Source organism: Elephas maximus, chromosome 7 (genome assembly GCF_024166365.1).
Source record: "Elephas maximus indicus isolate mEleMax1 chromosome 7, mEleMax1 primary haplotype, whole genome shotgun sequence".
Taxonomy (NCBI): Eukaryota; Metazoa; Chordata; class Mammalia; order Proboscidea; family Elephantidae; genus Elephas; species Elephas maximus.
In genome coordinates, this window is record NC_064825.1 from 115,325,853 (window position 1) to 115,347,692 (window position 21,840).

Here is a 21,840-nt window from a genome sequence, read left to right on the forward strand (position 1 = left end):
AATTACCATACGATCCAGTAATCCCACTCTTTGGAAGACATCCTAGAGAAATAAGAGCCTTTACACGAACATATATATTCACACCCACGTTCATTGCAGCACTGTTTAAAATAGCAAAAAGATGGAAGCAACCAAGGTGCCCATCAATGGATGAATGAATAAATAAATGATGGCATATTCACACAGTGGAATACTATGCATCCATAAAGAACAGTGATGAATCTGTGAAACATTTCATAACATGGAGGAACCTGGAAGGCATTATGCTGAGTAAAATTAGTCAGTTGCAAAAGGACAAATATTGTGTAAGAACACTATTGCAAGATCTTGAGAAATACTTTAAGAAGAACACATTCTTTTGTGGTTACGGGAGGGGAGAGGGAGGGAGGGTAGGAGAGAGGTATTTAGTAATTAGATAGTAGGTAAGAACTACTTTAGGTGAATGGAAGGACAACAGTCAATACAGAGGAGGTCAGCACAAATGGACTAAACAAAAAGCAAAGAAATTTCCTCAATAAACTGAATGCTATGAAGGTCAGCAAAGCAGGGGCAGGGGTTTGGGGATGATGGTTTCAGGGGACATCTAAGTCAATTGGCAAAATAAAATCTATTAAGAAAACATTCGCATCCCACTTTGAAGAGTGGTATCTGGGTTCTTAAAGGCTAGCAAGCAGCCATCTAAGAAGAATCAATGAGTCTCAACCCACCTGAATCAAAGGAGAATGAAGAACACCAAGGACACAAGGTAATTATGAGCCCAAGAGACAGAAAGCATTACATGAACTAGAGACTACATCATCCTTACACAAGAAGTACTTGATGGTGCCTGGCTACAATCGATGACTTCCCTGACAGGGAACACAACAGAGAATCCCTGAGGGAACAGGAGAACAGTGGGGTGCAGACCTTAAATTCTCATTAAAAAGACTTAAGGGTCTGACTGAGACTAGAAGGATCCTGGCAGTCATGGTCCCCAAACTTTCTGTTGGCCTAGGACAGGAACCATTCCCAAAGCCAACTCATCAGACATGAATTGGACTGGACAATAGGTTGGAGAGAGGTGCTGATGAGGAGTGAGCTACTTGCATTAGGTGGACACTTGAGGCTATGTTGGCATCTCCTGTCTGGAGGGGAGATGAAGGGTTAGAGGGGGTTAGAAGCTGGCAAAATAGTCATGAAAAGAGAGACTTGAAGGAGGGAGTGGGCTGTATATTGGGGGGAGAGTAATTGGGAGTATGTAGTAAGGTGTATATAAGTTTTTATGTGATAGACTGACTTGATTTGTAAACTTTCACTTAAAGCACAATAAAAATTATTAAAAAAAAATTGTACCTCACAATTACATAAAAAAAAAAAAAAGTTCATTCACCAAAGGAATAAAGTTGGGGAAAGATGGTAGAATGCTGCAAGGAAAAGAACAAGTTTCTGTGATGGATTAATATTGGGGAAAAAACATATTTTTGAACTAGATTTACTATACCCAACAGCCAGTTCCTAGTTTGCCCAGGTAATCTTGAAGAAATAAGGTATATATTACATGATACGTAGGTAAAAATATTCTTTGTTGTCAGAACATTCATTACAACTCTTGTAGAGATTAGTCTCTGAATTTGGATCAAGGTATCCATTTATGCCTATTCCCATAAAGGTGATCCAACCAAATGTGGAAATTTTAGAACAATATTATTGATATCACACGCAAGCAAAATTTTGCTGAAGATCATTCAGAAACGACTGCAGCAGTATATCAACAGGGAACTGCCAAAAATTCAGGCCAGTTTCAGAAGAGGATGTGGAACCAGGGATATCATTGCTTATGTCAGATGGATCCTGGCTGAAAGCAGAGAATACCAGAAGGATGTTTACCTGTGTTTTATTGACTACGCAAAGGCATTCAACTCTGTGGGTCATAACAAATTATGGATAACATTGCAAAGAATGGGAATTCCAGAACACTTAATTGTGCTCATGAGGAACATTTACATAAACCAAGAGGCAGTTATTTAGACAGAACGAGGGGATAATGATTGGTTTAAAGTCATAAAAGTTGTGCTTCAGAGCTGCATTCTTTCACCATACCCATTCAATCTGTATGCTGAACAAATAATACAAGAACTTGCGCTAGATGAAGAAGAATGGGGCATCTGGATTGGAGGAAGACTCATTAACAACCTGCGTTATGTAGATGACACAGCCTTGCTTGCTGAAAGTGAAAAGGACTTGAAGCACTTACTAATGAAGGTCAAAGACCACAGACTTCAATATGGATTGCACCTCAACATAAAGGAAATAAAAATCCTCACAACTGGACCAATGAGCAACATCATGATAAACAGAGAGAAGATTGAAGTTGTTAAGGATTTCGTTTTACTTGGATCCACAATCAACAGCCATGGAAGCAGTAGCCAAGAAATCAAAAGACACATTGCATTGGGTAAGTCTGCTGCAAAGGATCTCTTTAAAGTGTTGGAGAGCAAAGATGTCACCTTGAAGACTAAGGTGCGCCTGACCCAAGCCATGGTATTTTTCAGTCACATCATATGCATGTGAAAGCTGGACAATGAATAAGGAAGACCGAAGAAGAATTGACACCTTTGAATTATGGTGTGGGCAAAGAATATTGAATATACCATGGACTGTCAAAAAAACAAAGAAATCTGTCTTAGAAGAAGTACAACAAGAATGCTCCTTAGAAGCAAGGATGGGGAGGCTGCATCTTACATACTTTGGACATGTTGTCAGGAGGGATCAGTCCCTGGAGAAGGACATCATGCTTGGCAAATACAGGGTCAGCGGAAAAGAGGAAGACCCTCAACGAGGTGGATTGACACAGTGGCTGCAACAATGAGCTCAAGCATAACAACGATTGTAAGGATGGCTCAGGAGCAGGCAGTGTTTCGTTCTGTTGTGCAGAGGATAGTTATGAGTTGGAACCAACTCAACGGCACCTAACAACAACAACAACAACCCATTTAAGAGGAGATAATAAGGAAAATAACTAGAGGAAAATGTGACGGGAGCTCAGTCTAACAGGAACAGAGAGCCTGTATGAAATAGAATAGATGAGGTCAGAATTGGATTTATGTCAGTTTTGCATAGCCTTCAATGCATTGCTCAGTTAAGTCAATTCAGGACCCTATTCAAGTCTAAAAAATAAGACTTCCTGCGTATACTATTCCATTGAGAGGCTGCAGAGGAAGAGTATTCTGAGTAGAGCGAGAGCTTTCTGGGAAAATAAATAAAGCAAATCAGAGACAGCCAAAGTGATTTGTTTAATTAGAAATTTAACTGTCAGGCGTAAGAGATCCCCGAGGGTAGAGATAAGTATTTTGTATTTAAAGAGCATTCCACAATCAAACCGAACAGACTTTTTTAAAGATGGATTGAATACCATTGATGAAACAAGTTGTTTCAGTCAAAGCAATTTAAATACTTAAGTGTGTAACCCCTCTTCAGTGTGAAAGAAACAAGATTATCACAAACAAACCAAAACCCAAACCCACTCTAGTCTAGTTGATTCTGACTCAGTGGTACTGCAGGACAGAGTAGAACCGCCTCATCAGGTTTCCAAGGCTATAAATGTTTAAGGAAGCCGACTGCCACCACTTTTTCCAGTGGAACAACTGGTAGGTTTCAACTGCAGACCATCTGGACAGCAGCCAAGCCCTTTAACCACTGTGCCACTAGGGCTCCTATTATCCGAAATAAGAAAGGTAAATATGAAATGTTTTCTATTACTATCCCACTTTAGTTTGTATTATTATTAAAATTAATATTTAACATAGAGTGGCAAATGTGCTATTTTATTAAAGCAATATCTTTATATTTCTGGCTGTACTAATATAATTTACCTTAAACAATGATTTTAAGTAGTGATATTAAATTACTTTGCAACACTGAACATTTGAAAAACTATAGTTTTGTAAGAATACTAAATAATATTCTAGTAAACTTTATTTTCAGCAGTCTTTGTAGCAAATAAGCATTATCTTTTAGTTCTGATGATACTTTAATAAGATATTCAAAGTAAAATAATTTATTAAATAAATTTACAATCACTGAGGAACCCAAGAAACATTTATTATAAAGAAAAAAAATAAGTTAAAGGATTTATAAAATAATAAAGTTTAAAGTTCATATTGTTTTTCAAATTAATTTCAGGGTTTATTTTTCTAATTTATATCAAAAACACAAACAAAGCAGAGGCTTAGGTAGTTTGGGGACATTGCCAGTGACTAATATCTAACTGAATCAGAATATTGTTCACCAAATTGAAATCCATTGTCTTTGAGTGGATTCCAAATCACAAGGATCATATAGGACAGAGTAGAAGTTCCTCACAGGCTTTCGACGCTGTAAATCTTTATGGAAGCAGAATACCACATCTTCCTCCCACAGACCTTTTGGTTAGCAGCTGAGCACTTAACCACTGCACCGCCAGAACTCAGACAGAATATCGTTATGCATTCCTTAATCATTTGGAGTTTTTCCGGGGGATGAATGCTTAGATTTGAAATAAAAATATGATAACATTAAGTTTCTTTTCCCTTAAGTAATAAGAACTTAAACATTTCCAGAAAAAAAAAGAAAGAGTAATATAGATAGTTTTGTAAGAACACACAGGGTAAACCTCTGCTCTTGAGAGTAACATAAATCTTACATATTTCAAATTGTACATGGATAATTTCATTACCAAAAGTTGAGTTTGTATAATTAGAAATGCTATTTCAGTTAGTACTCAAAGTCATGTTATTCAACTGACAAGAATTAAATTATTTTTTAATTAAATGCTGTCATTCCTAAAGCAATACATGAAGGTATGATTCTTCTGTTCTCTTGTGAGTCTTAGTTCTTCTCTCCCGTTTAAGAGTGATGGTTTCATTTTAACAATGTCGATTGCTTTATTTCAGTTCACAATCTAATCCCGAGTACCATATTGGGTATACACCCATTTTCTAGTATCCATGTTGATTTCAGGAAACCTTGGTGGCGTAGTGGTTAAATGCTATGGCTGCTAACCAAAGGGTCAGCAGTTCGAATCCACCAGGCGCTCCTTGGGAACTCTATGGGGCAGTTCTACTCTGTCCTGTAGGGTCACTATGAGTCGGAATCGACTCAAAGGCACTGGGTTTGGTTTTGATGTTGATTTCAAGTAGGACTATAGTCACAGCATTTACTTCTCAGATCATTCAGTATCAGTAAATAGCAGACAGATAATACTGGCATATCTTGGACATATTGTGGGTTCAGTTCCAGACCAATGCAATAAAGCAAATAATGGAATAAAGCAAGTCATATACATTTTTTGGTTTTCCAGTGCATCTAAAAGTTTTTTTTTTTTTTATAAAAGTTAGGTTTATACTATACTGTAGTCTATTAAGTGTGCAATAGCATTATGTCTGAAACACAAGGTAACCAATTAAAATCCAATGCCATTGAGTCGATTCTGACTCATAGCGACCCTATAGGACAGAGTAGAACTGCCCCATAGAGTTTCCAAGGAGCATCTGGCAGATTCGAACTGCTGACCTCTTGGTTAGCAGCTGTAGCACTTAACCACTATGCCACCAGGGTTTGTACATACCTTTATTAAAAAATACTTTATTGCTAACAAATGCTAACTATTATCTAAGCCTTCAGCAAGTTGTAATCTTTTTGCTGGTCTAGGGTCTTGCCCCGATATTGATGGCTGTTGACTGATCAGAGTGGTGGTTGCTGAAGGCTGGGGTGACTGGGGCAATTTCTTAAAATAAGACAACAGTGAATTTTACCACATAAATTGACTATTCCTTTCATGAAAGATTTCTCTGTAGCACGCAATATTGTTTGATAGTATTTTATCCCCAGTAGAACTTCTTCAAAATTGGAGTGAATTCTTTCACACCCTGGCACTGCTTTATTAACTGCTTACTTAATATTCTAAATCAACAGTATTCACAGCAACTTCACCTGGAGTAGATTCCAACTCAGGAAACCACCTTCTTTGCTCATCCCTAAGAAGTAGCTTCTCATCCATAAAAGTTTTATCATGAAATTGCTCCAATTCAACCTCATCTTCAGGCCCCACTTCTAATTTTAGTTCTCTTGCTATTTCCACCACATGTGCAGTTACTTCCTCCCCTGAAGGCTTGAATCCCTTGAAATCATCCACGAGAGTTGGAATTAACTTCTTCCAAACTACTGTTAATGTTGATATTTTGACCTCCTCCCATGAATCACCAATGTTTCTAATGGCTTCTAGAATGCTAAATTCTTTCCAAAAGATTTTCACTTTACTTTGCCTAGAGACATCAGAGGAATCACTGTCCATGGCAGCTATAGCCTTATGATGTATCTCTTAAAAACTAAGACTTGAAATTACCCCTTGACCCATGGGCTGCAGAACAGATGTTGTGTTAGCAGGCGTGAAAACAATCTCCTTGTATATCTCCATCAGAGCTCTTGGGTGACCAGGTGCATTGTCAAAGAGCAGTACAATTCTGAAAGGAATCATTTTTTCTGAGCAAAGATCTATATCAGTGGTCTTAAAATATTCAGTCAACCATGCTGTAAACAGATATGCTGTTATCTAGGCCTTGTTGCTCCACTTATAGAGCACAGGCAGAGTAGATTTAGCATAATTCTTAAGTGCTCCAGGATTTTTTAAATGGCAAATGAGTCTTGGCTTCAACTTAAAGTCACCAGCTTCATTATCCCCTAACAAGAGACTCAGCCTGTTCTTTGAAGCTTTGAAGCCAGGTGTTGACTTCTCCCTTCTAGCTGTGAGAGTTATAGTTGGCATCTTCATCCAATATAAAGTTGTTTTGTCTACACGGAAATAGTTTTCAGTGTACCACCGTCATCAGTTACCTTAGGCCTTCTGCCTAAATTGCTGCATCTTCTCCGTCAGCACTTGCTGGTTCACCTTGCATTTTTAAGTCATGGAGATGGCTTCTTTCCTTAAACCTCATGAACCAAGCTCTGTTAGCTTCAAACTTTTCTTTTTCTCAAAGCTTCCTTACCTCTCTCATCCTGCGTGTAACTGAAGAGAATTAGGGCCTTGCTCTGGATTAGGCTTTGGTTTAAGGGAATGTTGTAACTGGTTTGACCTTCTATCCACACCACTAAAACACCTTCTTTATCAACAAAAAGGCTGTTTTGCTTTCTTATTATTTATGTGTACAGTGGAGTAGCCATTTTAATTTCCTTCAAGAACTTTTCCTTAGCATTCACAACTTGGTTAACCATTTGGTGTTAGAGGCCTAGCTTTCAGCCTATCTCAGCTTTTAACATTCCTTCCTCATTAAGTTTAATCTTTTCTAGCTTTTGATTTAAAATGAGAGATGTGCAACTCTTCCTTTCACTTGAGCACTTAAAGGCAATTGTAGGGTTATTAGTTGCCCTAATTTCAATATTGTCATGTCTCAGGGAATAAGGGGCCCTAAGGACAGGGACAGATATGGGGGAATGAGCAGTAGGTGGACCAGTCAGAATACACAGATAATCATAACAGATATAATAATAATGAAAAATTCTGAAATATTGCGAGAATTACCCAAATGAGACACAAAGACGAGAAGTGAGCACATGCTGTTGGAAAAATGGCACCAATAGAGTTGCTGGATTCACGGTTGCCACAAATACGATATTTGTAAAAAAATCTAATATCTGCTTAGCAAAATAAAGTGAAGCACAATGAAATGAAGTATGCCTGTAAATCATGGAAATGGGAGTCAATCTCAAGTCCATTTAAAAAAAAAATAGATAATGACTTGCAGTCACAAAACCTATGTGTAATTGACCAAATTATACACACTTAGTGAGTCTCAGTATTCTTTGTTCTAAAGAAAAGTGGGTTTAGAAACAATTATACTTGTAGTTTTTTTTTTTTTTTTTGAGGAATGACAAAAATAAAGTCAGGTACACGCAACCCAATGGGTACAACATAACAGCTTATACCTTTCCTCCTCCTGTTCCATACACATACACACAGGTAATAAATACTGTCCATGCTACCCCTGTTTTTCCAGAGTAACTACATTTACTGGTCATGTCTGAATCAATGTTTCCAAAATAACTTCCTTGAATAAATCCTCTTGTCTTAGCCGGTTGATATCCTACAAAAATATGTTTTATTCCTCATGCAAAATAAAATACACATTTTCTTTCTAAACTATCTAATATGAACTCCATAATAGGAACCTATAGGCTTAAAGTCATCAACTCATAGGAGAATGAAATGTTGAAATAGGCAGTTGAAAATGTATGTTAGAAGATAATTTATGACAGTGTTTGAGAGGTTTGACTAGAAAATGCATAGAGAAGTGCAATAGGGTTGTCGAGACGTATAATTAATTTGAAGTGAGATTAGATGGCAAAGCTGAGGGTCCATCTCCAGCAGTTGCCAATTGCTCCACTGCCTTTGCTGAGTCAGGTACAGCTTGACCTAGCCTGGGCTGTGCTCCGAAAACATAGTGAAATGATCTTAAAGGAAATGTGAGGAGACAGTTTACTGTGGTTTAACAGGAAAATGTGGGACATACATAAATAGCATCATTCTTAAAGTGCAAATAATTGCAGTGATCATAAAATCCAACCCAGACATCTAAATGCAATTTAGAGAAGAGGCAAAGAAATACAGAAAGGAAAAGGAAATGCACATTTAAATGTACTTTTCCTACAGATGAATCATCAAGAAAAACCTCCAGAAGATAATCTAACTGAACTGGTGGAATTTGTTCTCTTGGGCTTTGCTGACACGCCACATCTCCAGTGGTTTCTTTTTGGGTTATTTTTAATCATCTATATCATTATCCTGATGAGCAATGGCACCATATTTCTAATAACAAAAATGGATCCCTCTCTCCAGACCCCTATGTATTTTTTCCTGGCAAATTTTTCCTTCTTGGAAGTCTGCTATGTGTCAGCTACTCTCCCCAGAATGCTGATGAATCTTGGGACCCAGAGAAGAAGAATTTCCTTAGTTGCCTGTGCACAGATGTGCTTTGCTCTTATATTTGGAGGCACAGAGTGTTTGCTCCTGGCAGTGATGGCCTATGACCGCTATGTGGCCATTTGTAACCCTCTGCACTATCCTCTAGTCATGAACCACAAGGTCTGTATCCAGTTGGTGACTGGGTCCTGGACCACTGGAATCCCAGTTATGATAGGGCATACGTATCAGATTTTCTCTCTGCCTTTTTGTAGATCTAAACAAATTAACCATTTCTTCTGTGACATTCCCCCAATACTCAAGCTGGCTTGTGGGGACACCTTTGTTAATGAGATGTTGGTCTACACAGTTGCTGTGTTATTTGTCATGGTTCCATTTCTGTTGATACTGGGCTCCTACAGTAAAATCATCTCCATCATCCTGAAGTTGCCATCAGCCACAAGTCGAGCCAAAGCCTTCTCCACTTGCTCGTCTCACCTTATGGTTGTGGTGGTGTTCTTTGGATCAGGCATTATCACATACTTAAGACCTAACACTAGACACTCAGAGGGAATTGACAAAATGCTTTCTCTTTTCTACACTATCCTAACTCCCATGTTTAATCCCATGATATATAGTTCAAGGAACAAAGATGTCATGATTGCACTGAAAAAATTGCTATGTAAATAATTCACTTCAGTAAAGAATGAGTTAAACATATAAGAATTGCTTTCTCACATGTTTTTAATCAAATGTCAACAAATGTATACCTTTAACTATACCTTGTCTTTCCATAGAGAGCAATTATTTCCAAATTAAAAATTATATGTAATCTTGTCAGAGCTTTATATAGGTAATATATTAAATTGGATAAGCAAATGCTTATACCTTTAACTATACCTTGTCTTTCCATAGAGAGCAATTATTTCCAAATTAAAAATTATATGTAATCTTGTCAGAGCTTTATATAGGTAATATATTAAATTGGATAAGCAAATATGTGTAAGCTGATAGCAAATCATTCCATTAGTAATTCTGTAATTTCATCGTGCGATTTTCTCCTTCAATAAGAAATTTTTTAGGGTTTGATTTAATTAATTCAAATGCAATTTATAATCTCTTATTTTACTTATTGGAAAGCATTTAATTAATTTTCATGAGTGTCCATGTAGTTTTGAGACTCATTTGAAAAACCAGGTTGTTAATATGCTTTAATTAAAGCTACAGAGTGGTCCCTTGGTACAAGCTGGGGATTGGTTCCAGGACCCCCTGGAATGCAAAAACTTTCTGACACTTACGTCCCTTTTATCAAATGGCTTAGTATTTGCATGTAACCTATGCACAACCTTCCGTGTACTTTAAATAACCTCCAGATTATTTTTAATACCTAATACAATGTAAATGCTGTGTAAAAAGATATTATACAGTATAGTGTTGTTTAGGGAGTAATCACAAGACATGAGACCTCAGACGAGGAGAGCTGGAGAGAGACTGAGGATCCTTGAGATGGTGGAAGGCTACAGCAGGGTATAACTACACATTGTTTCATTCATGTGGATTCAGCATAGTACTGGGTGTGCAGCAATTTCAAGTTTTGTTTTTTGGAACTTCCTCCGCCCCTCTTATCCACTGAATATTTTCATTCTGTGGTTGGTTGAATTGGTGGATGCAGAACCTGTGTGTCATGGATTGAATTATGTCCCTCAAAAATGTCTGTCAACTTGGCTAGGTCATGATTCCCTTGTATGACTGTCTACCATTTTATCATCTGAGTGATTTACCTATGTGTTGTAAATCCTATTCCTATGATGTAATAAAATGGATTAGCAGCAGTTATATTGATGAGATCTGCAAGATTAGGTAGTGTCTTCAGTCAATCTCTCTTGAGATATAAAAAAGAGAAGTGAGCAGAGAAACTGGGGACCTCATACCACCAAGAAAACAGTGCTGGGAGCAGAGCACGTCCTTTTGAACTGAGGCTCCTATGCTGAGATGCTCCCAGACCAAGGAAAGGCTGATGGATCACAAGGACCTTCCTCCAGAGCTGACACAGAGAGAAAGCCTTCCCCTGCAGCTGATACCCTGAATTTGGACTTGTAGCCTACTAGACTGTGAAAGAATAAGTCTCTTTTTGTTAAAGCAGTCCACTTGTGGTAATTCTGTTATAGCAGCACTAGGTGACTAAGACACTGTGGATATAGAGGGTTGATTGTACATACATTTTGGCCTTATAGTGACTTTCCAGAGAAAACATTCCTTAGAGGGAACAGAACACCTTTCAGTGAGAATGTATTTTATAAATTATGATGGTATATTAGTGTCATTGAACGTTAGGCATGATTTATGTGTACATCAAATTAAAGATTTCTGTATAGTAAAATCCTATGGGTTGTTAAAATAGATAGTTATTAAAATATGTACAATATTTGGAAAAACATGAAGTTATCCACGAATTTTTGTTTTTGCTTTCGTTTTTTAGTTCTCTGAAGATGACAGGAGGGATGAGAAAATTACAAGAGAGAGAATTCATTAAAAAAAATAGGTATCTGTTATAAAAATAATATATATTACACGCACACCTTGTACACAGCATACACACACAGACACACATTGAACATGATGAATGGAAATATGTCATAAAATGTTAATTATGAATATTCCAGAGTAAATGTTCTACTACTTTTATTTGGTTTTTCTGAATTTTTGGTGCTTATTACAATGAACTTGTGTTTTCCATTAAATAAAAAAAAAATGAAGCAATAAGTCTGTATTCTTGTGGATAATAAAATGATAGCAGTTAGTTGTTTGTGCCATTTCCCTACTTCTGTTTTGTAATTGACCTTATTCCATTTCAGTATTTTAGGCTTATCTAATGAATCTTTCATATATGAAGCCAACAGATCCCCCCCTCAAAAAAAAAAAACCAAAAAACACATCCAATCACCAGGCTTACAGTTTAAAAAGAATGTGTTGAAGCTTTTATCTGCTTTGAAAGTTTTTGCTCAGAAGTAAGTCAGTTATGTCCACATTTACATGGGCATACCTAGCTCAATTGGGGAGGAAGGTGCAGGACTACTCCCTACTCAGAACAAAATGGAGAGAATTATAGAACTCCTAAAACTCAGTAATAAGAACAACAACAAAATTAATATCGGCAAAAGTTTGAACAGACTCTTCTCAAAGAAAACATACAGATGGAAAAAAAGGCCATGAATGATGATCACATCAATTTTGATTAAGAAAAAGAAAATGAAAAATAAAATAACAACACTAGACGCTAAGGTTCCTAGGTTGTACAAATGGTTTGCGCTTGACTACTAACTTAAAGGTTGGTGGTTCAACCTGGCACCATGTGACATTTCTGCCCCTTCTTGACAAGCTGTGCAGTGCCACTCAGATGGGGACCCGCATATGATGGGCTCCCTTGGGGCATTTTTTTTCTTTCTTTTTTTCTCAGTTTCTTGTCTCTCTCTACCTTCCTTCCTTACCCTTCTCATAAACATCTGATACTATGTGTTATTGCTGCTCCTTCTTGACCGGCTGTGCAGTGTGGCTCAGCTGGGGACCTGCTTCCAGTGGGCTCCCTTGGGGCATTTCTTTTTTTCTTATTATTTTTCTTGGTTTCTTATCTTGGTTTCTTGGTCTCTAGCTTCCTCCTTTTCCTTTCTCCCAACAACCTGGCATCTTTTTTTTTTTTTCCCCCTCCTCAGTTTCTTATTTCTGTCTACATTCCTTCCATTCTTTTCCCCCAACCACCTGACCACGAGTGACTTTCTCTCTCTTTTTTGAATCTAGAATATTATAGATAGTACAATAAGTGATTATTTGACTTTACTCAGCTACAGAAAATCCATAGGATGTTCCAGTATTGCATGAATTGTTATTTCTGCCACAATTGTGTCACCTTTAGGATACTGTCCATAAAAAAAAAACCCTTAGAATATGATTTAAAGTAAGTCTCTAATTTTTTGAGTTAACATTTGTTGACTTTAAAATTGTTGTTGTTGTTAGATGTCTTTCAGTCGATTCTTCCTCTTAGTGACCCAATGCACAACAGAATGAAACACAGTCCAGTCCTGCACAATTCTCACTATTGTTGCTATGTTTGAGCCCATTATTGCAGTCATTGTATGCCAATCCCTCTAGTTGTTGTTCTTCCTCTTTTTCCCTGTCCCTCTCCTTTATCAGGCATGGTGTCCTTCTCCAGGGACTGGTATTTCCTGATAACATGTTCAAAGTACATGAGACAAAGTCTCAAGATTCTCACTTCTAAGAGCATTCTGGCTATACTTTTTCTAAGACAGATTTCTCACTCTTCTGGTATATTTATGGAAAATTCAATATCCTTTGCCAAGTCTGTAATTCAAAGGCTTCAATTCTATTTTGATCTTCCTTATTCTTTGCCCAGCTTTTTCATGTATGAGTTGATTGAAAATACCATGACTTGAGTCAGATGCACCTTAGTCCTCAAAATGACATCTTTGCTTTTTAATACTTTAACAAGGTCTTTTGCAGCAGATTTGCCCAATGTAATATGTTGTTCAATTTCTATACTGCTGCATCCATGGCATTGATTGTGGATGTAAGTAAAATGAAACCCTTGACAACTTCAATATATTCCCTATTTATCATGATGTTGCTTATTGGTCCAGTTGTGAGTATTTTTTTCTTCTCTATGTTGAGGTGTATCCCATTCTGAAAGCAATAATCTTCGATCTTTACCAGCAAGTGCTTCGAGTCCTCTTCTCTTTTTGTACAAAATTGTGTCATCTGCATGTCCCAGGTTGTTAATGAATCTTCCTCCAATCCTGATGCTGTTTTCTTCACATAGTTCAGTTTTTCAGATTATTTTTTCATCTTACAGATTGAATAAGTACAGTGAAATGATACAACACTGACACACACATTTCCTGATTTTAAACCACAGAGTACGCCCTTGTTCTGTTTGAATGACTGTCTCTTGATCATACAGGTTCTGCATGAGTGTAATTAAGTGTTCTGGAATTCCCATTCATTGCAATGTTATCCATAATTTGTTATAATCTACACAGTCCGATGCCGTTGCATAGTCAATAAAACACAGGTAAACATCTTTCTGATATTGTCTGCTTTCAACCACAATCCATCTGATATCAGCAATGATATCCCTCATTTCAATTCCTCTTCTGAATCCTGCTGGCAGTTCCCTATCAATGTACTGCTACAACTGCTTTTGAATTATCTTTAGCAAAATTTTACTTGCATATGATATTAATGATACTATTTGATAATTTCTGTATTCTCTTGGATCACTTTTCATTGGAATGGGCACAAATATAGATATCTTCCAATCAGCTGGCCTGGTAGTTATCTTCCATATTCCTCAGCATGGACCAGTGAGTGATTCCAAAGTTGAATCTACTTGTTGAAACATCTCAGTTGGCATCTGTGAATTCCTACAGGCCTGTTTGTTGCCAATATCTTCAGGACAGCTGGACTTTTTCCTTTAACACCATTGGTTCTTGATCATTTGCTACCTCCTGAAATGGCTGAACATTGACCATTTATTTTTGATACATTGATTCTGTGTGTTCATTCCAGCTTCTTTTGATGTTTACTGAGTTGTTCAATATTTTGTCCATAGAATTCTTCAATATTGCAACTTGAGGTTTGAATTTTTTCTTCAGTTCCTTCACCTCGAGAAACACCAAATGTGTTCTTCTCTTTTTCTTTTCTAACTCTAGGTTTTTGCACATTTCTTTACATTATTTTGTCTTCTCAAGCCACCATCTGAAATCTTTCTTTAGCTCTTTTAATTCCTCATTTCTTCCATTAACTTTAACTACTCTATGATCAAAAAAAAGTCTTAGAATCTCTCCTGACATCCACTTTGGTATTTATTTTCTTTCCTGTCTTTTTAATGATCTTTTGCTTTTATCACATACGATATCCTTGATGTCATTCCACAACTCATCTGGTCTTTGGTCACTAGTGTTCAATGCATCAAATCTACTCTCGAGATGGTCTCTAAATTCAGGTGGGATATACTCAAGGTCATAGTTTTGCTCTCATGGACTTGTTCTATTTTTTTCAGCTTCAACTTGAATTTGATTATGAACAATTGATGGTTTGTTCCACAGCCAGCCCCTGGTCTTGTTGTGACTGATGATACTGAGCTTCTGCATCATCTCTTCCCGCAGATGTAGTCAATTTGATTCCTGTGTATTCCATTCAATGAGAACCACGTGTAAGGTTGCCATTTAAGGTGTTGAAAAAAGGTATTTCCAGTGAATAGGTCATTGGTCTTACAAAATTCCATTACACAATCTCCAGCAACATTTCTATCACCAAGGCCATAATTTCCAATGACCAATCCTTCTTCTTCGTTTCCAACTTTCGCATTCCAGTCACCGGTAATTATCAATGCACTTTGATCCTATGTATGATCAGTTTCAGACTGCAGAAGTTTGTAAAGTCTTGAATTTCTTCATCTTTGGCCTTACTGGTTGATGGGTAAACTTGAATAATAGTCATATTAACTGGTCTTCCTTATAGGCATATTGATATTATGGTATCACTGACAACCTTGTACTGCAGGAGAGATCTTGAAATGTTCATTTTGAAGATGAAAGTGATCCCATAGCTCTTCAGTTTGTCATTCTTGGCATAATAGATCAAATGATCGGCCTTTTCAAAATAGCCACCACCAGTTCATTTCAGCTCAATAATGTCTAGGATATCAATTTTTATGCATCTCATTTCATTTTTTGTCGACTTACCATTTTCCCAGATTCATACTGCATACATTCCACATTCTGATTTCAAAGGATGTTTGCAGTTGTTTCTTTTCAGTTTGAATAGTGCTACATCAGCAAATGAAGGTCCCAAGAGCTTTATTCCATCCATGCCATTAAGGTCAACTCTACTATGAGCAGATGTCTCTTCCCAGTCATATTTTTGAGTGTCTTCTAACCTGAAGGACTCATCTTCTGGCTCTATATGAGACGATGATTAACTGCTATTCATAAGGTTTTCAGTGGCCAATTTTTTAGAAGTAGATCACCAGATCCTTCTTAATCAGTCTTAGTCTGGAAGCTATGCTGAAACCTGTCCACCAAGGGTGACCCTGTTTGTACTTGAAATACCAGTGACATAGCTTCCAGTGCCACAACACAAATTCACCACATTATGACAAACTGACAGAGGAGTGATGACAGAAACTGGCCAATAGTAGATACAATGTGTGTTTGTTGAATAAGTGGTTAAAGGAGAGAATGGATAAATGCATATCACTATGCCTCTCTTCAAATGCTTTGAAAAATCCAGAAATTTTAGAGCCTTAATGAGCACATATTTATTTAATCTACCATGCATCCATGTGGAATTACTCCAACCTTATTCCCAAAAGAATATGTACATCCATTAACTCTCTCCCTGGTAAAGTCCTGCCAGAGCACATGTTGCAACATAAAAATCCTATCTGTCTCAACCAGTTTCCTTTGCAGAGGTCTCTGCATTCTTGTTTAGCAATATAGTCTATAATTGTTTACACCTATTTCATCTCTTTCATGACTGCATTCTAAACAGCAACTCCTATACCGTTTCAGATTTTAAAAGAAAAGATCAATGAGATAAAAAGGAGAAAAAAAGGTTGGATATTATTTCATGATTCCTCTAAGTCCTCACCATTGTGTTTGCACTATTGTGCCTAATCTTTGCCACCTTTTGCCCTTTTTAAAGTGTTTGAAATTAACCCTTTGAACTAACATTATCAAGAAAAGTAAGCTTCTGTAAACACAGGCATTAATGTTCAACTCCCCCAATTCCAGATTCTCAAATCAACAGCTCACATAAAGAGATTATTTAGGTCATTTCTCCCTAAAATCTTCTCTTGGCAGTTCTTTTGATAATTATGTTATTGTGCAATTTTAGTTATGATCGTACCCATGTGTAAAAAATACAATTTTAGTTCTTCTTTTGTGTTTATATTTCTACATCTTAAAAACCAAAACAAAAAGCCATTTGCTTTTTTATCATCTGACATGATGTTCTTCCTTCATGCATTTACTTTTTTGTTTATGCTAGTAAATATGTGTATATCTCTTTGTAATTAATATTTTATATGTTACAAGAATTTGATACATATTTATAAAGATCATGATAATGATGATAAAGATGAAGATTTTGATAGTGATGATGGTGGTATTTTTCTTTTTTGAAATTTAACAAAGCAGGAACCACAATGTCATGGGACAGTGAGGTCTCAAAAGTTCAGATGACTGATTTTTATTCTTTCCTTTAACAAAACCTTGAGCAAGTCTGTCCACTATCTTTCCCATCATATTCACAATTAGTAAAATGGTAATAATGATAATATATCCTAATAACTCACAGGATTGTAATATGGCTCAAATATCTGCCTAGGATGGAAAAGCATTTGGAAAAATTTAAAGCCTCACAAAATTGAGATGTTGGGTTTATTTTCATAAAATTTATGGTGAATTCACTAGTTTTCTTATATTTTGTATTCAACTTCTTGAGAGTAATCGTTCCAATTTTTTTTTTTTTTTTTTGAGGGATGGAACATTCCACAATATTATCTAGAAAAGAAAACCTGTTTCTTGAACACTGGAATTATTTCCCCTTCAAAAATGCACTATTTTTCTAAAAAGTGTTGCTCATATATTAGCCCACTGAACAGATATTATAAAAGACAGTGAAACCTTATTTAATATTCAAAGAAGATATTAAATAATCATTATATTGTTTACTCAGGACCAATCAGCAATTACAGGACTATGGCTTCTTTTACACTTCTACAAAATTTGTTCAGAGCTTTGCATTTATTTTTTTCTTCTATGTCTCTACTCCCTATCTCCTCCAATGTGTTAATTACTGCTGAGGTAACTTCTAGAACTTATGTTCTTGACACAATTATTTACCTGGTATCTACTACCAGCTAACACAATTGTAGTTGACTAGAAAATAAAATCTGATCACATACTTTATAACAATAGGCATTTGATTTTGCATATAATTTGTTGATCTGTACTTGAATTCCAGAAAGAGCTCCATACTTTTCTTGAGCAAAGACCAATTATTTATTCTATTTTTTTTCTTGTTTTTTATATTGTCTCCATTTTCTAAGAGGTGGCATTTACTAACCTCTGGCCACTGAATATAAGAGGTATCTGATACAAGATTTGATGGAACATTTGCTGAAGATTTATACTGTCTTTTTATCATAATAATGGTTTTAATTCATACAACCCCAAGAATATTTAATAATAAACACGTGTGCATTCCTATCTAGACCCATTTTGAGTGATTATGTGTATATATATATGTATATATGCACACACACATTGTATATATATGTACATGTATATGTATATGTGTGTGTGTGTATACACACACACACACACACACACACATGATTGACAGGAAACTGCCAGAAATACACGATAGATTCAGAAGAGGACTTGAAATGAGGGGTAACATTGCCAATCTCAGATGGATCTCAGCTGAAAGCAGAGACTACCAGAAAGATGTTTACCTGTGTTTTATTGACTATGCAAAGGCATTCGACTCTGTGGATCAAATTATGGATAATATTGGGAAGAATGGGGATTCCAGAACACTTGATTATACTCACAAGGAACCAGTGCATAAATCAAGAAGCAGTCCTTCAAACAGAACCAGGGGGTACTGTGTGGTTTAAAGTCAGGGAAGGTGTGCATGTGGGTTGTATCTTTCACCATACTTAATCTTTATGCTGAGCAAAAATCTGAGAAGCTGGACTATATGAAGGAGAATGGGGCATTAGGATTTGAGGAAGACTTGTTAACATCCTATGATATACAGATGACACAATCTTCCTTGCTGAAAGTGAAGGGGAGTTGAAACACTTACTAATAACGAGTAAAGATTATAGCCTTCAGTATGGTTTTCTCTTTGACATAAAGAAGACAAAAATCCTCACAACTGGGCAAATAAGCAACATTATGATAAAGGGATAGATGATTGAAGTTGTCAAGGGTATCATTTTACTTGGATCCATAATCAACACCCATGGAAGCAGCAGTTAAGAAATCAAATGACACATTGCATTGGGCAAATCTGCTTCAAAAGACCTCTTTAAAGTCTTCAAAAGCAAAGATGTCAATTTAAGGACTAAGGTGTGCCTTACCCAAGCCATGGTGTTTTCAATCATCTCATATGCATTCGAAAGCTGGGCAATGAATAAGGAAGACTAAAGAACTGATGCCTTTGAATTATGTTGTTGGCAAATAATAATGAATATACCACGGACTGCCAAAAGAAGGAACAAATCTGTCTTGGAGGAAGTACAACCAGAATGCTCCTTAGAAGCAAGGATGGTGAGACTCTATTTCACATACTTTGGGCATATTTTCAGGAGGGATCTGTCCCTGGAAAAGGACATCATGCTTGGTAAGTAGAGGGTCAACGAAAAGGGGAAGACCCTCAACAAAATGGATTGACACAGTAGCTGCAACAATGGGATCAAGCATAACAATAATCATGAGGATGGCACAGGATGAGGCAGTGTTTTATTCTGTTGTACATGGGGTCACTATGAGTAGAAAATAACTCAACAACACCGAACAACAATGATTGTCTGTATACACACACACACACAGACACACACACACAAGTGTGATTATCTATTCTGTCTCCTGAACAAAGACCATTTATGCATTATCCTATTAATAATAGTAACATTTTAAGCACAATGTCTCTCTGAAAAAATACATGTGGAAACTAAGCATGATTATCTATAAGATTGTGATAGTCATTAGGTTGTACTAAAATTCATTTTACCAAAGAGCTTTATGAGTTAAGGGAAGTATGAGTTCTTGGAGCATGTATCAAGAATCAACTCGACAGCACCTAACAACAACAACAAAGAGAAATGAAGTCCTGATACAAGTTACAACATAGATGAATCTTTAAAACATTATACTGAGTGAAATAAGTAAGTTACAAAAGGAAGGATATTGTATGATCCTACTTACATAAAATATTTAGAATGGTCATGTGTATAGAGACCAATGTTTGTTAGAGGTTTCCAGGGTCGGGCAAAAGGGAGGGGGGAGGGGGGAGTTCATTCCTTATGGGACATTAAGCTTCAGTTAAGGGTGATAGAAATACTTGGAAATCGCTTATGGTGATGGTTGAATAACAGAATAAACATAATCGATGTCACTGAGTGTTGCATGTGAAGAATATTGAAATGGACCATTCTAATACCTTTCTTGTTAGTACCCCCATTGTTACTTTACGTATATTAAATTCTTGTAAAAGACTAATGAGATATGTCGAGCTGTCCATATCCACAGAATTTAAACATCGTATGAGAGCATGTTAAATATTTGCCATACCATACTCATTAAGGTACCAAAACCTACATTCCTGAGAACACATTTCATATCACAGTAGGAATTCTAGGCTAATCTCTCCGTCTCAAGATTCATAACTATTCACATCTGCTAAGTCCCCTTTAAGTAACACAGTCACAGTTCCCAGGGATTAAGATGTGGCTATTTCTCGGGGACCATTATTCTGTCTATCACTGTAACCCAACAAAAAAAACTAGTAGATTTTCTTTGAGTACAGAACACCATAAAATATAAGTATTTAAATATTAAACCAGCAGTTATATGCCAAATACTACTGCTAAACAGAATGGCCCTTATCACACATGGCTGGGAAACATGACATATATGTTCACATAGGAGAGAAGTGATGTTTTCTTCCTCTTGTAATACAATCAGTAGCAGTAGAAGAATAAATAAAATGATGAGAAAAAGTGGCACATATACTAAGACTCAAACTATTGAGATGGCCAAGTAGAGCATTCAGATGCTTAGAAAATATGGGAAGTAAGATCATAGGACATTTTTTCTTTTATGGTAAGAAATTAGGATTATATTCATATAAAACTGATATGTGTTAAAATGCTTTTTGGATTTTAAAACATAATTTATACAAAGACATATCTTAAAATGAAGCAATAGACATTGTGCAAAGAAATATTGAGAACAGTATTAGAATTTAATTGGAAGCAGAAGATATAAATCTAAATACTAAACTAGAATCAGAAAATACACTAAATCAAAATCACGGAGATAATTGAACAAATTAATTAATTATTAACTAAATATTTCAGTCTATAATCAAGTTTGGGCCAGACAAAATAGGAAGAGAGAAAGTTTTACATTAGCATTATACCACTTTTCCCAATGCTTTTGATGCTTATGGGAGTCAACCTATAAAACATTACTGGGAACAAAGGAAAGTTATTAAAACTGTATTTTCCCATTTGTTGCTAAAAAGTTATAATTGCTACACTATAATTATCAGTGCTCTCATAGAGTGGTGGAAGAAAGTTTTCGTTATGTAGTATTTTTTTTTTTTAACTTTCTACCTTTCCAAAAAAAAAAAAAAATACTTGGAATACTAGTAAGTTGTAGGGGTTATTTTCAGATATATGGCTCCCAATAATTTTCTCCCAATCTATAGGTTGCCTCTTCACTTTGTTGGTAAAATCCTTACACAAAAATCACTTGGGTTTTTGTACATCAGCAACGAGCAATCTAAAAAGAAAATTAAGGAAACATTTATATTTGCAATGGTATTTAAAAGAATAAAATACCTCAGGATAAATTCAACCAAGGGAATAAAAGACGTGTATAGACTTGGATATCCATTAAAGAAGACCTAAAAAAAACGGAAGGATATCCTGTGCTCATGGATCGAAGACCTAATGTTGTTAAGATGTTAATACTACCCAATCTGTCCATTCAATAGAATTCTCAACAAAATTTCAACGCATAAGTTTTTGATTCATGTAGCAAACTCCTTGAGTGGCAGGCAAAATGGCTTAGTTCAATTAGAAAGTAACCTGGGAAAGGAGTTGTTCCCCAGGG

General features: G+C 36.2%; 1 protein-coding gene across 1 annotated transcript; it reads left to right on the forward strand.

Moving 5' to 3' along the window:
- Positions 1-8,647: 8,647 nt before the first annotated feature.
- On the forward strand, positions 8,648-9,601 carry LOC126080784 (olfactory receptor 10AG1-like). Its single transcript, XM_049891954.1, has one exon. It carries the CDS (start codon positions 8,663-8,665, stop codon positions 9,599-9,601), a length of 939 nt encoding a protein of 312 aa, XP_049747911.1. The 5' UTR covers positions 8,648-8,662.
- Positions 9,602-21,840: the final 12,239 nt, after the last annotated feature.

What these genes read in the sequence shown, in the direction of transcription:
- LOC126080784 (XM_049891954.1), top strand. Translation starts at nt 8,663, where the DNA reads ATGAATCATCAAGAAAAACCTCCAGAAGATAATCTAACTGAACTGGTG.